This window comes from Nymphaea colorata, chromosome 6 (genome assembly GCF_008831285.2).
Source record: "Nymphaea colorata isolate Beijing-Zhang1983 chromosome 6, ASM883128v2, whole genome shotgun sequence".
Lineage (NCBI taxonomy): Eukaryota > Viridiplantae > Streptophyta > Magnoliopsida > Nymphaeales > Nymphaeaceae > Nymphaea > Nymphaea colorata.
The window spans coordinates 1,435,695-1,449,269 of NC_045143.1; the positions used below are offsets into that span (position 1 = coordinate 1,435,695).

Consider the following 13,575-nt stretch of genomic DNA (forward strand, 5'->3'; position numbering starts at 1 on the left):
TTGGAAAGTGTTTAATCACGCCTACCCATTGTATTGGACAACTGTGCGGGCATGGAAGTCAAGATGGTAGGACTGTAGGAGGATTATATATATATATATATATATATATATATATATATATATATATATATATATATATATATATATATATATATATATAACGATACTGGAAAGAGAAATGGCATATCAAAGGCGCGTGATGATTTTCAAATCAGCGGCAGGACACGTTTTAACTCACCCAGACCTCATAGTCATACTTTGTCTCTTTGAAAACGTGTTCCAAAATCATATTTTTTTATTTTAAGGAACGTAATAAAATGACATTTATAATGACAAGATAGAAATATGGTCTCTTGTTAGATCACATGTTCAAAACATGTATTTGGAAAACACATCGTTCTTCTTATCGAAATGAACACCTTCCGAATGAATATATAAATCGCAATTACGCGACCATTCAAATAAAATTTGAATTTAAAATTCAATTAAGCCGGTGCCTATTCAAGGATTCAGCTGAATCGACTGTGAATTGGCAAATGGTATTTATAAAATAAAGAAATAATGGTTAAGAAAAGAAAAGCTTCAAAATAAATAAACAATAAATAGGAAGCAACCATGTATCGGCTTATACTGAATCGAATATGCTTCTTATTCTATCGATTGTTTAGTCTTGCTCACAAACCAGTGACCCAGTAGGGAAAGCTAGCTAGCTAGCTAGCCAGTACCAGTGATCGGTAAGGACTCGCAATTTAGGAGGAAGTTTGACCAGGCTTGGCAGCCTTGCATTGAGGCAGCTCACGGAAGTCTAACACGGCAGAACTACTCGGGTTTTGTTACTTTCGTTTCCCACCAGTTGAATATTTCACCGCGTTTGATCTTCATCTAATTCCGAAAACTTGAAATCTTGAATCAGAAAGAAGGGGCTGTTGCAAATTTGACAGACAGGTTGAGCAAAAACCATGTGGTAGTGATCATATGGGGTTTGGACAGATTGACCAAACTCCTTCAGTTGAATCCAGTTAGGTTCAAGTCTTCTTTCTCATTCTCTTTTCTCTGTGGAAAGTTGGGAAGCGTTCACGTTATGACAAGAAAATTGAGATAGCCGACAAGAATGTCGCTTAATGTATTGCAAGGAAACTAAACTGAAAAAAACGAAAATGGTGGCGTCTACTGTGGGCATCATGATTTTCTATATATCTGAAAGACCTGCTGTGAATTGAGACGTGCAGATGGATCCAGGCCATCAAACTTGACCATGAAAGTGACGGGTCTTCGTCTACTGTGCTTACAGTGAATCATATAAGGGGGCCTACTGCATTATTTCATCAGAAACATTTCAAGGGGAGGGGGTACGAAGTGACTGTCGGAAAAGAAAATCCTCTACCATTAGACGTTTAATTTCTCTGAAATTTCAATTGGGGAATGCCACGATTGTTCACATGAATGGTCCTTTTATATATCCACAGCTCAAGAAAATATGGTTTTCAACACCAACAAATAACAAAGATTTACTCTGCTCTGAATTGCTGCTGCTCTGCAAACAATGGCGTTCTGTAAAACTTTTGGAAACATAGACGTCAGTTTCCATTTGGCAATCGCAGGACCGTTCGGCCCTCTTAAAGCTGAAATCTTGGCTCTTCCCCTCGAGACAAATTAAGGCCCCTTCGGCACGAATCATTCTGTGCGCCAATGGTTTTCTAAGATAACATTCAAAGATGCCATTCGTGTACTCCAAAAGCAAAACCAAGGCGGCCGATCGATCTGCTAATTGAACTGCTCAATGTTCGTTCGGCGTATCAGAGGTCTTATGGTATCGGGTTAGCAAGATATAGCGGCACCAAATTCTTACTTGTAAACAGTGCATGCATCAAGGCAAAGTTGCAAATTATCATCCAATATTATGCTATGACATATATTCAGGCGTGATTAAAAAGGTTGCTTTGAGTTGTGAGAGAGAGAGAGGGAGAGAAACAAACACAATTCTAGGCATTAGGCAACAACATCTAGCTCCATCCTCTCTATGGGCAGAAGACCATCGTGTTCAAGGTTATCAGTGGGCGGAGATGGAGTTGGAAATTTTTTTATGAGGAAGACTGAATTATAATTTAAAAAATTTTATATACGACAAATAAATTTTTTTAAGTTTTTGAGAGGGCCCAAGACCCCGCCCACCTCCTTTGGCTCCACCCTGTCCCTGAGCTCCATCTCTATTTGCCATTGTTTGTCTGGTAAGCGTGCCCAACCCTATGTTCAACGAAGCATCTGAAATGAACCACTAATTGCTGCCTAACTTTAATTTTAAATACGTCCAACTTTTGAAACTGATCCACAAACAGCCACATCGGGACGAAGAAAAATTTAAATAAATGAAAATGTTCCAAATTCGCCACTTTAAAATTCAAATTAAAATGTCTCTAGAAAACGTGTGTTGTTAGCTCTCTATTGAATGTCAAACCGGTAATTTCTTGACCCATGTATAAGATAAGATGATGATCGATCTTCAAATTCTTAAAGAAAATATTTAACGAGTCATTCAAATGTTCAAACAAAATGACGTTTAACTTCTGAAAAATAAAAAGGCTTTAAATTATATCGCTAGTAGCAATCACCAGCTGACCATGTCTAGTGACTGGTGCTTGGGGTCAAGCATAAACTTCATCATCCGTTAACCAAAAAAATTATTTCGAGCTTTCTATCTATAATAAGAGGACTGGCTTTTGTGTTTTATAGGGGGACATTTTTGTAAGGCACGTAAACTCGTGAGGCCAAACATATAACCGTTTTTATACCGTGTTGGTGGTTTTTTTTTTTTTCGTTTCTTTAATTTCTCATATCTTGGGAAGATCTCCAGAAAATCTTGACAAATTTTAAAACATTTTAAAAATTTTAAAGAATCTTGAAAATTACATAAAAATAAAATAAACCAGAAATTAATAAAAAATGCAAAAAACGCCTACATATGCGTTTGTCCCTTGTTTTTATATTCTAACAGTTTTTTTTTTAAAAAACATGTGTTATATGGCTGACTCATTTTGAGCTTATCCATAGCTTTTTTTTTTTCAATTAAGACCTAGTATTTGTGACAGTGTTTTTAATTCCTTCGCTATAAGGGCTGATCTTGGGTTCAGCTTGTCAGACATTCCGACTCCAAAACAATGCCACCATCGAAGTTTTAATTGTTGGAACAATGAACATAAGAATAGTATCATAAGAGTATACAAGGAAGAAGAGGGATTTGGACTCTCTTGTTGGGTAGTAAGATGAAATATATTTATCCAACAAAATAAATAATGTAGAAATTGATCATGGGACGAAGCCTCCTATCATATAGGAACTTATCCACTCGTTTGGGTACATGATTTACATTAATCACTAAATTTTAATTACATATGGAAGATTCTCAAGTGATAATATATAATATTGAATTATCAAATTAATTATCGCTAAACCCTTTCTTGAAGGGTGTCTTTGTGGGAAACCACACGGAAGGAAAGATTCGCCCACGCTAATTAATTAGTAGGTGCTAAATTTTGTTATTGGAATTTAGTCTGGATAAAGTAAAGGAATCATAGTCACATAGAGATTATATCGAACATGGAAAACCATATCTGAATGGATGACTTTTTGTGCTGGGATTCAATAGAATCAGCAAAAACTTTGCTTGCGCGTTCACTTAATAACTCTTGTATCATGTTTTCTAAGTTTTCTTTTACATGAAATTACAAACTCCATCGTTTTGTGTATGAAATTAGTATAAACAATGCTAATATCCCATTTCTTACCTTCGCCCGTTGGATCCGATGTTCCGAAACGTTCAAAAAGATGAGGACTGATCATAAAAAGCCAAAATTGTAAGCACGAAGCCTAAAAGTAACTGATAAAATGAAAAATACTTTTGTCGAGTCAGCAAGAAGTGCCCAAGAAGTCGACGGCAATTGCTTTCCGCGAACTTGCAGCCGCCAACCGCGTTTAGATTTTCTTCCCCCATTAGTCCTTTCAATTGCAGCTTCGTCAACTCATGCAGGTCAACTCCTCCCTCTCTCTCTCATTCTCTCTCTCCCCCCGCATTAAAATCATCCATAGTTCTCTGTAATTGGCAACGAAATTAATTAAGTGCAACTCCCCCACGGGTTGCCTTGTCGAGTGGCCATGGCGAACTGTAGGAGACTGCTGGTGCCTCTGTTATTGGTCCTTTCCACCGTCTTTGCCTCTGCTCAGCGTAAGTATCCTCGCCTGCCTCTGTATACCAACCTAAGTTGGATGGAGCCACAGCAAGCCGAGCTAGCTAGCTACCTCACTTTCTCGTCATAGAAGCTATCTTAGTTACAAGACTATAACTCACAAGTTCATTCATCGATTTGCCTTAATAATTTGCAGTGCCTGTCAACGTTGATTGCGGAACCACCGGCAAAAATAAGGGCTACCTGGGCTTCACATGGGTTGGTGATGAACAGTACGTGCCGTCGGGCCAATCGACGACCGTCAAAATCGACGATTCGCTCATAGCGCCGCTCACCACCCTCCGGTACTTTCCCTCGGGAAAGAAGAACTGCTACTCCTTCCTGGGCGTGGGCCAAGGCATCAAGATCCTCGTTCGCGCTTGGTTTTACTATGGCAACTACGACGGCCTGTCGTCGCCGCCGACATTTAACGTTCTTTTCAACGGGAACCTTTGGTCGCCGGTGTTCATGACCGGAGATAATGGTTCTGCAATCTTGGAGATGATCCACGCCACCAAAGTTGATGATGTTAGTGTCTGTTTGGCTCGTACCAATGCCAAGGACGTTCCCTTCATCAACGCTCTTGAAATAAAGAAGCTGGAAGCTGACATGTACTATAGCATGGACACCGACCGTCCCCTGCATGCCATGGGAAGATATGCCTACGCATCACCATCCACCAATGTTGTGAGGTATGGGCTGTCATCCATCTTCTTCTTCTGTCGTTTACTCTGCCTTTTACTTAGTTTGCAATATATATATATATATATATATATATAAAATCTCAACCCTTGATCTTAGTTGAAAAAAAATTAAGGAGGAAAATATATAAACTTCACAAATTTTTTCTTGTCTTTCTGTCGATCGACTGCCGACGTGAATAGTAGGCTGGAATTATAACAATTTAATGGTATGAAATGCTGTTCGGTAACTAAAGTTTGAAACTTTATTGAAAAATGACTTGGTAATTTAAGGAAGGCTCCCATAGAGAAGGTCAGTTTTTGGCCTTTCCCTTACCAACCAGACACTTCCAAATGGATGCCAAACAACTCAAAACCAAGTTGGAACTTGGCAAAAGGCGATAAGGTGTTCAACAGTTACCAATTATTGTTCTCTTCCCGTGGCTCAATCAGTAATGCGGCCAATATCTTTTCTGCAGGTACCCTGATGATCCCTACGACCGACTGTGGTTTATTTTTTCTAATTACGCAAGTGGGTTGAGTCCCCTGAGTCGGAGTTCCGACCCTCTCTCGAACCTAGCCGATAGACCGCCAGCTGCTGTTCTAAGGCAAGCGATTACGCCGTCCTCGAGTCTAGCATCTAACATGACCATTCCCAACCTCATTACGTCGACGTCGCCGGTGCCTCATTACGTTACCTTCTATTTCGTGGAGATGTCGCCCAACGCCACCAGGTCCTTCGACTTCTTCTTGGACGACCAGAGATTCTATTCCAACACGATTGTTCCAAATGGGACGGTGCTGGAGATTTTCCACCCCAAGGTCAATCTGTCGACTAGCTCTGTGTTCTCACTAGTGAGAGCCAATGGCTCCGCTCTGCCTCCCCTAATCAGCGCGGCGGAGTTCTTTAAGGTCGGTGACATTTGGGCCGTCGCTGCAACCGACAGTTCAGATGGTATGCCGTCTCTCTCTCTCACAGCTCTCTCTCTTTGTCACCCTTCCACTGAATGTTTTCTTGCCATATCTCTTTCTTATGTGGATGTTGGTGTTGGTTCCAGTGACGGCGTTGAGTGCGCTTCAGAAGAGTTATGTGCAACTCCAGCAGTGGAGCGGAGATCCTTGTCTTCCCGTCGGATATGCTTGGGAGTGGCTCAATTGCAGCTCTGATTCCACTCCTCGAGTTACTGCTCTGTAAGTTTTGTTGATATCTTAACATGATAAGGCACTATTTCGAAGGAACAAGTAACCCAATTCTAGACACTTTAAAATATAGTAAGATGTTGTTAAAGAACACCAATATCTAATTCAATTTGTGGAGGTTCATGTGGCCAATGACTGAACATTGGATCCTACACTTGGCTCTTCCAATGTATATGGTTCTTGATTTTATGAATAATGCCAAATATATTTAAAAACACTTTAACATGCTTTAAAGATTGAATGACATGAAGCCGGCACTTCTTAAGCAAAAGGGTATGTACAATGGGTATTTAAAGTGGCAAAAGATCGACTCATTTTATCTTAAAAAATGATGTGATATGGTTTGTAAAAATGACTCTCCTCTGTACCCATGTGTGCAACGTTGAGACCTTCAATAACCTAATAATTAAGAGACGTACTAAACATGCAAGGAAGAATTTTGCCAGACCTTATAGCTTCAGTTATCCATGATTAACTATAAGCTCACGTGATGTAGACTAGAAATTTTGGTGGCAGGAACTCACTTTTGCGAAAAATTATGCGCCAATAAAATGCAGGAATGTCCGAAGCTTTTATCAACCAGACTGGTTCCACTGATTTTTTTTCACACTGTTTCTGCACAGGTACTTGGGTGGTTATGGACTCAGCGGCCCCCTTGCAGACTTCAGTAACTTGACAGCTCTTCAAACAATGTAAGTTACTTTGAGTGCCCTTACAAGGCTTTTAATCATATATGTATATATAAACTTTGTTCTTTTGCTTGTTCGATCGGCAGTGATTTGCATAACAACAGTTTGAGTGGAAGCATTCCTGAATTCCTTGGAAAACTTCCCAATTTGCAGCAATTGTAAGTACAAAACAGTCATAACTTTATTTTACGTTGTAGCCATCTCAGAGGTTTGTTTATATATTTTCAGGCACATTGCCTCAGTTTTTCACTTGATTCTGCTTACCAAATTTCAGCTGCTGATAAAATGTTTGACATACTCTGCAGAAACCTAGCCGACAACCAATTTAATGGATCAGTGCCTTCATCACTTACTGGCAATTCAAAAGTAAATTTGAAGTAGGTGACCCATGCCAACACCACTCGCCTGGTTTGTTTCTTTTCGTTCTTTAGTTAATAATGATTGATAACTTTCCTTCCACTTGCAGCATTTCAGGCAACAACATCTCTAGCGGCACAATTTCGAGCAGTCCAAGCAATTCCACAATCAAATCAAAGAAGAAGACCAACGGGGGCGTAGTAGCTGGAGCAATCATTGGCTCTCTCTTGTTCCTGTTGCTTTTGGTGTTATTTGTTATTTTCATTTTCAAGGGGCGAAGAACTCCAGTTCAATTGAACGCAGCAGGTACGTCATCTTGCTATGGATAAGCCCAAACTACACTTAGCCTAGAAAGAACCAAACTAAGTATTGGAATATGAAGAAATTAAATGGCATCTTTTAAATAATAAAGATGATGGTTTTCATAATAAATATTGGATTTTCCTAAACTGATTTGTTTCATCTACCAGCCCATAATGCCAAGCCGACGGCCCTACTAGAACCGGAGATCAAGCATGAATTCTCTCATGCAGAGATATTGGAAATTACCACCAACTTTGAGACAGTCATTGGTGAAGGAGGATCTGGTAATGTCTACTATGGTCGACTTAAAAATGGTCCTGAAGTTGCCGTTAAGGTGCTAAAGGATTCGCTCGAACAAGGAACCAAGGAATTTGTAGCAGAGGTTTGTCTTTTTCTTATTCTAATGGCTTCATTACATTCTTAATTCTTGAATATATGTTTAACGACCATAAATTGTTAACTTTTTTTAGGTAAAGTTATTGATGACTGTTCACCACAAATGTCTAGTCTCATTTATTGGATACTGTGAGGAGGATGGCAAACTGATTCTTCTATACGAGTACATGAGTGGAGGGAATTTAAGGCAGCTGCTGTCAGGTAGGTCATTTGGACAACCTGTTCAACAATTTTTCCCCTGTTTTTGTCCTGAAAGGGGATGAGGATGAAGTAATGGCCTTGAGAACTTCAAGTTAAACAAGGTCAACCGTTCAATATTCAGTAGTGTCTAGTGCTTAATGGGTAGTACCGTTGCTACAATCTGACGGGTTTGCCTTACGGAAGCTTGTCTATAAACAAGAGCATAATGCGGTAAAAGTTCAGGAAATTGATGAGACCATATACGTAAATGAGAGCAGTATATAACATGAGAATGATACAAAACAAAACAAATGCCAATTTAATTCGTAACATGCTGAAATTCTACTATTGCAGGAAGAGACAGCACATCTGCATTTCTAACATGGCAAACAAGACTTCAGATGGCACTGAATGTGGCAGCAGGTCCTCCTCTCCGCAGAGTTCCTCATCTTATCGATGCTTTCAAGCTAATCAATTAAAATTCTTGCATTTTGATGATGTGCTTTCTTGAATGCAGGTTTGGACTATTTACATTCAGGCTGTTATCCACAAATCATTCACAGGGATGTGAAAACTACAAATATCCTTTTGAATGCAAAGATGGAAGCGAAAGTAGCAGATTTTGGATTGTCCAAAGCTGGCCACAAGGACGATGTAACGCAATTACCAACTGTAGTTGCTGGCACTCCCGGATATATTGATCCTGAGTATGTTTTCTCTTGTTAGATAAACATGCATGAGTTCATTCCCCAACATGGTTGCCTTGAGTACTCTCTACATGGTTACACCTCATTACAAGAGGACACCTGAATGTGGCAACAGATAGGAAACAAAGATGGGGTTCCCATTATCTCTAAACAAAAACACAAATCTTTTATTAATTTAAAATGAATAAAGCTTTCAGCTAAGAAAATGTTTATACTTGGAGAAATTTCTTATTTCAGCTAGCATGCACCAAAAAAAGGGAGACATTTTCCTCATGCAGAAAGGCTTCCGCATGGATGAAATGTTCTCTACTTACTAACTGAGCATCCCTTGCCATAGGTTTAATCTACTTACCTGCTCTTGTTTCTGCTGTATTATAATTCATGCGATCAAAAAATCAGTTGCATACTTTATTAGGAAAAAATTTCATTTCCTAAGAAAGAACAAGATAATTTTATTCTTGTCAAAAGAAGAACGGAAAAAAAATTCGGGTGGATTATGTATGAGCTGCTATTGGAGTATGATCAAGTTCTAAAGATAAATGGCTGTTATATTTTGACATGCTTGCAAGTTCAAAAACGGACAGAAGCCCTAGTTATACCTTTGACAAATCACTATGCAGTTGCTTCTCTTAGCTTATGGAGTCCACTTGATTTTACCAAGTATTAGCTGATAATTCTGACAGATGCCTATGCTGCTCTTCTTAACAAGGTTGTCTTCTTGATCATTGTAAAAATAACCTAAGCAGGACCTTCAACTGTATCTTCTGTTTTCAGGTACTACAGGACAAGCTTGGTTACCAAAAAGAGCGACGTCTATAGCTTCGGTGTGGTTCTCTTTGAACTCATGACTGGATATGCTCCACTGTTTAATGTGTCAGGAGAGCGTTTTCATATAGTTGAGTGGGCAACATCAAGACTAACTAGAGGAGACATCCATAGTGTTGCTGACCCAAGGCTGGGAGGGCAATATGAAGTAAACTCCATGTGGAAAGTTGCAGATATAGCAATGTCATGCACTGCTCCATCATCCGAGATGAGGCCTCACATGAGTGATGTAGTAATCCAATTGAAGGAGGCCATTGAGGCAGAGTCCTATTCTCAACAGAGGACTGGCAACTCATCTGCAGAGGTTCAACATTCCTCATCATCTTATGGATTTTCCAGCTCGCATGTGTCAAACTCAAGCCTGCCACCAGCAAGATAGTTAAGTCTTCCACTAAAGCGTCATGTACTTATGAGGCAATTTAGTCTTTCAGTTTCCTTTTGTTGGTGTTGATAGGAGACGGATTTGTTTTGCGGAATATTTTGTTACATATGTTGCCATAAGTGTGCAGAAAAAGTGTGAAAGCAGTAAACATTCTCATTATGTGTGGATATCCCTTGTGTAATTCTCCGAAACGAATACTACCCGACATTTCTTCTTTTTATTTTAATCTCCTATATCTTGTGATCACTCTTTTTAGCAACAAGAAGGCGTTTGCTTAGATTAGAGGAAGAATGACGCACAAAGAACATGATACCTGCATCAGAGAGAAAGCACCTTGTAAACTCTCTAGACGAAGACAAGCAATGGAAGGCAGACGGCAAATAGGGAGCCTTCTTTCCGTTTCCTCTCGACCAACTACCAAAATAGATAGGCATGCCTGGCGAAAGATCTGCACAGTCGTACTCATATTTGCTCAGAAGCATGGGAAACAGGGTAATCCCTTTGGCCAGCTTGAATTCAGGCATAAGAAAAAGTGACTCCGGGGTGGGCGAACTTCCAGAAGCCATTGCTCCCACCATATATGGGTATGTCAATCGGGTGAACATTAATGTAATCAAGCGAAGAATGATCTAAACCTCAAACTTTAATCACTGACATGATTATATTGAATTATTGAAGAAAAATTTACAAAAGACAGTTGAGTGAATCATGGATTTTCGCTCATCAAACAGGCGCATGGATTTTTTCTTTTTTATTTTTTCAAACAGCCGCTTGTATATAAAAAGTACAAAATTTATAATTCAAATGATCGAACTTGAAGTTGTCAATAGATACCATTTGAACCGGATATCGACGAAATGGAAAAAAAATTGTTATGGGAAATAAGTTAATATCTGATTAAGAAATCGATCAGGCTTTAATAAATGACATCTGATTTGAATTTGATACAAATTTAGATCAGATTTATTTTTAGACAAATATCTTATATTTAAAAAATTGATAAAATTTGGTTTAAAATTCAAGATTTTGATATAAATATAAAAGTTGGATTAGCATTGGATTTAGATTGTAGAACCAAATTTTAGGTTCGGATTAGATATAAGTTTTTTTTTATTTATATTCGAATTTGGATACGTGAATATGTAAAATAAAAAAAAAAGACATGATTAAGGGTATATCAAATCCATTGACATCCCTAATCCAACTGGATGTTCCTCTAAAATCTTAAACAAAAAATTGAAAGGGAAACGAATGCTCGCCTCCAATGAGGTCCCCTCTCCTCCAACGACGGCCTCTACCTCATAGCTCCGCCTGCAGTTTCATTTTTTTTATTTCTTGTCTGTTCTTAGATCGGTGGTGGTCCTTTTTGCTTTGCTTTTCTCGCAGATCTCACGAACCGTTCGTCTCCCAATTTGCTTAGGGTAAAAGAAATCGCTTCCATGTACCCACGGTCTTCCATACGGTGTGATCACAGGGTTTTTTTTTTTCTCTATTTTTTGATGAAATTTGTTTGGTCGATTCGTTTTCCCTCAACCTTTTTCCTTTCTGTTTCACTTCTCGTTTCCTCAACTCCATCTACCCCAAGCATCGCCGCGAATACGTCCCCAAGGGAACGGAGATCGTAAATCTCTCTTCCTACGGCGAAGGCCCCCACTATTTCTGACGCGTTTATGGAGTCGAAGCAACTCCACGAGCTCCAGCCCCGCTTAGACCAAGTAAATCCTAGCCATGGCTGAGTACAAGGCCTACAAAGGTGGAGACCCTGACCGAGTTCTACGCGAAAGCCAGCCACAGATGCCTCGACGCAGACGGAGGACCAAAGGAGACACGTCCGTCAGAAGGAGGCTCCATTGCTGAGCCAAGGTTGATGGACTAGGCGATGTCGCCTCTGCGTCCACTTCGGCTAAGAAAATGAGTGATTGTAACTTAAGTTTAGTGTCGGCATCACATGTGATTGCAACCTAAGTTTAGTGTCCGCACCACATGCGGCTTGACTTATCTAAACTTAATCAGTTTAAGAACTGGCCCACGCAAACACACAGTAACAGTAACTCCGCAATTGCTGACACTATTGCTGACGGCGAGGAGCGAGTGTGTTTCTTTATTTATTTTTTACTTTGTTTTTTATTTTTCTTTCAAAAATGATTTGATTTGAGGGGGATATTTTGGTTAGTTGGATGATTACGTTAATGTTTTCTTGTTGGTAAGTCTTTGAGGGTGGGCACAGACAGCTCCGGCCTGCACAGAGTCTACGCTGGCTTCGTATTAAAAAGGAACAACCTAGTTGGGTCAGGCTGGCTCGGCCAAAGTAAACTTTGGACTTGCTTTCTTAGTTTCGCTTATTTGGTTTAAAACAGATTTAGATATGTATTTTTGTTGATCCGAATGCAAATCTGAACATATGGATATATGCGAAAGATACATTCGAATATGATCCATTGACATCCCTGCCGACAAGTGCCATCTATCTCTTTCATAAAATAGAAACTCTGGGTGGGTCACCCAAGTTTCGAGAGATATTAAAAAAGAAAATGGCAAGAGTTTCAAATGAGGGTGGTGTTGGGCTGGTATCCGATGAACATGAGGTTGGTGCTCATGCTTGGCCCAACGACTAAGCAACGAGCTCAGGCCTGGTCTGCTAGCAAGGGCTTTGAGTTTGCTAAGCTCAGCTTTGTGGAGCCTTGGGTTGGCTGTATGCCAGCCTATTTATGACAGTATTATGTTATGGGCTCATTTGCTGACCGGTATTAAATTCCTAACCAGCAAAATCTTTACAAGGCTATATGGTATTCATAACAGATTGTTATTGCCTTGTGATTTTATCTCAGAATTTGATATAGTTTTATAGGACACTATGTTACAACATTCTATAAATCTGCCCCAATTTTTTTGGCAGTTTCATTGAACAATGACATTTTGTTACTGGTGTCAAACGGTCTACATAGGAATGTATTAGAGTCTAGTGCTGAGAAGGCCTTAAAGAGAAGAAGATCAATGGACCCAGCAGCTTCAAATCTATCCTACGTTCTTCTCTAACTTGAACAAGTCAGTCCTTAATTAGAGAATACGTGCTAAATTTTATTATCGAAAAACAGTCTTGGATGGAAGGAGAAGATCTTGTAAATAGAACATGTAAAATTATATATCAGACTCGTCAGTGCAACCGGATGAATGTTGGGAGTATTTTGACGACTTTCTTAAATTGTTTGTTTTAGATGCAAACTAAACGTTGTTTTGCCTCAAAAATCGTATTTAAGGAACGTTTGAGTGACAGATGACATTTGTGAATAACCTTACCTTCCCTTCCTTCTCAGGTTTCCCACATGCAACATTGTTCCTATATTGTCATTGTCAACCTAACAAATAAACTTGCTTTCAAAAAATTTTTGTTAAAAAAATGTCATCACAGAACTGGTTTTACAAAATATGGATCTCATCCAAACTCAAGCTTTAACTTTTTATTTGGGAATTTTTAACCTATTTGATCAATGAGTTCGGCAACCCAAGTTTTGTTGGCTTGTAAATTTTGTTTGCGCATTCAAAAGATAATTATTATGACATTTTTTTTTTAAGTTCTTGAAAGTGAAGTCACCATTCATATGATAGGTCCTGAGCGAAACTCTCCCAAACATAGAA

The 13,575-nt window shown here is 39.2% G+C and overlaps 1 protein-coding gene across 1 annotated transcript; it reads left to right on the top strand.

The window, feature by feature from the left end:
• The first annotated feature begins 3,831 nt into the window (after positions 1–3,831).
• On the top strand, positions 3,832–10,165 carry LOC116256404 (putative leucine-rich repeat receptor-like serine/threonine-protein kinase At2g04300). The gene is made up of 13 exons (XM_031632767.2): positions 3,832–4,219; positions 4,378–4,912; positions 5,380–5,855; positions 5,959–6,091; positions 6,724–6,792; positions 6,876–6,947; positions 7,095–7,166; positions 7,256–7,452; positions 7,617–7,831; positions 7,920–8,046; positions 8,380–8,448; positions 8,543–8,732; positions 9,507–10,165. The coding sequence occupies exons 1-13, from the start codon at positions 4,150–4,152 to the stop codon at positions 9,934–9,936; spliced, it is 2,655 nt and encodes an 884-aa protein (XP_031488627.1). The 5' UTR covers positions 3,832–4,149; the 3' UTR covers positions 9,937–10,165.
• Positions 10,166–13,575: the final 3,410 nt, after the last annotated feature.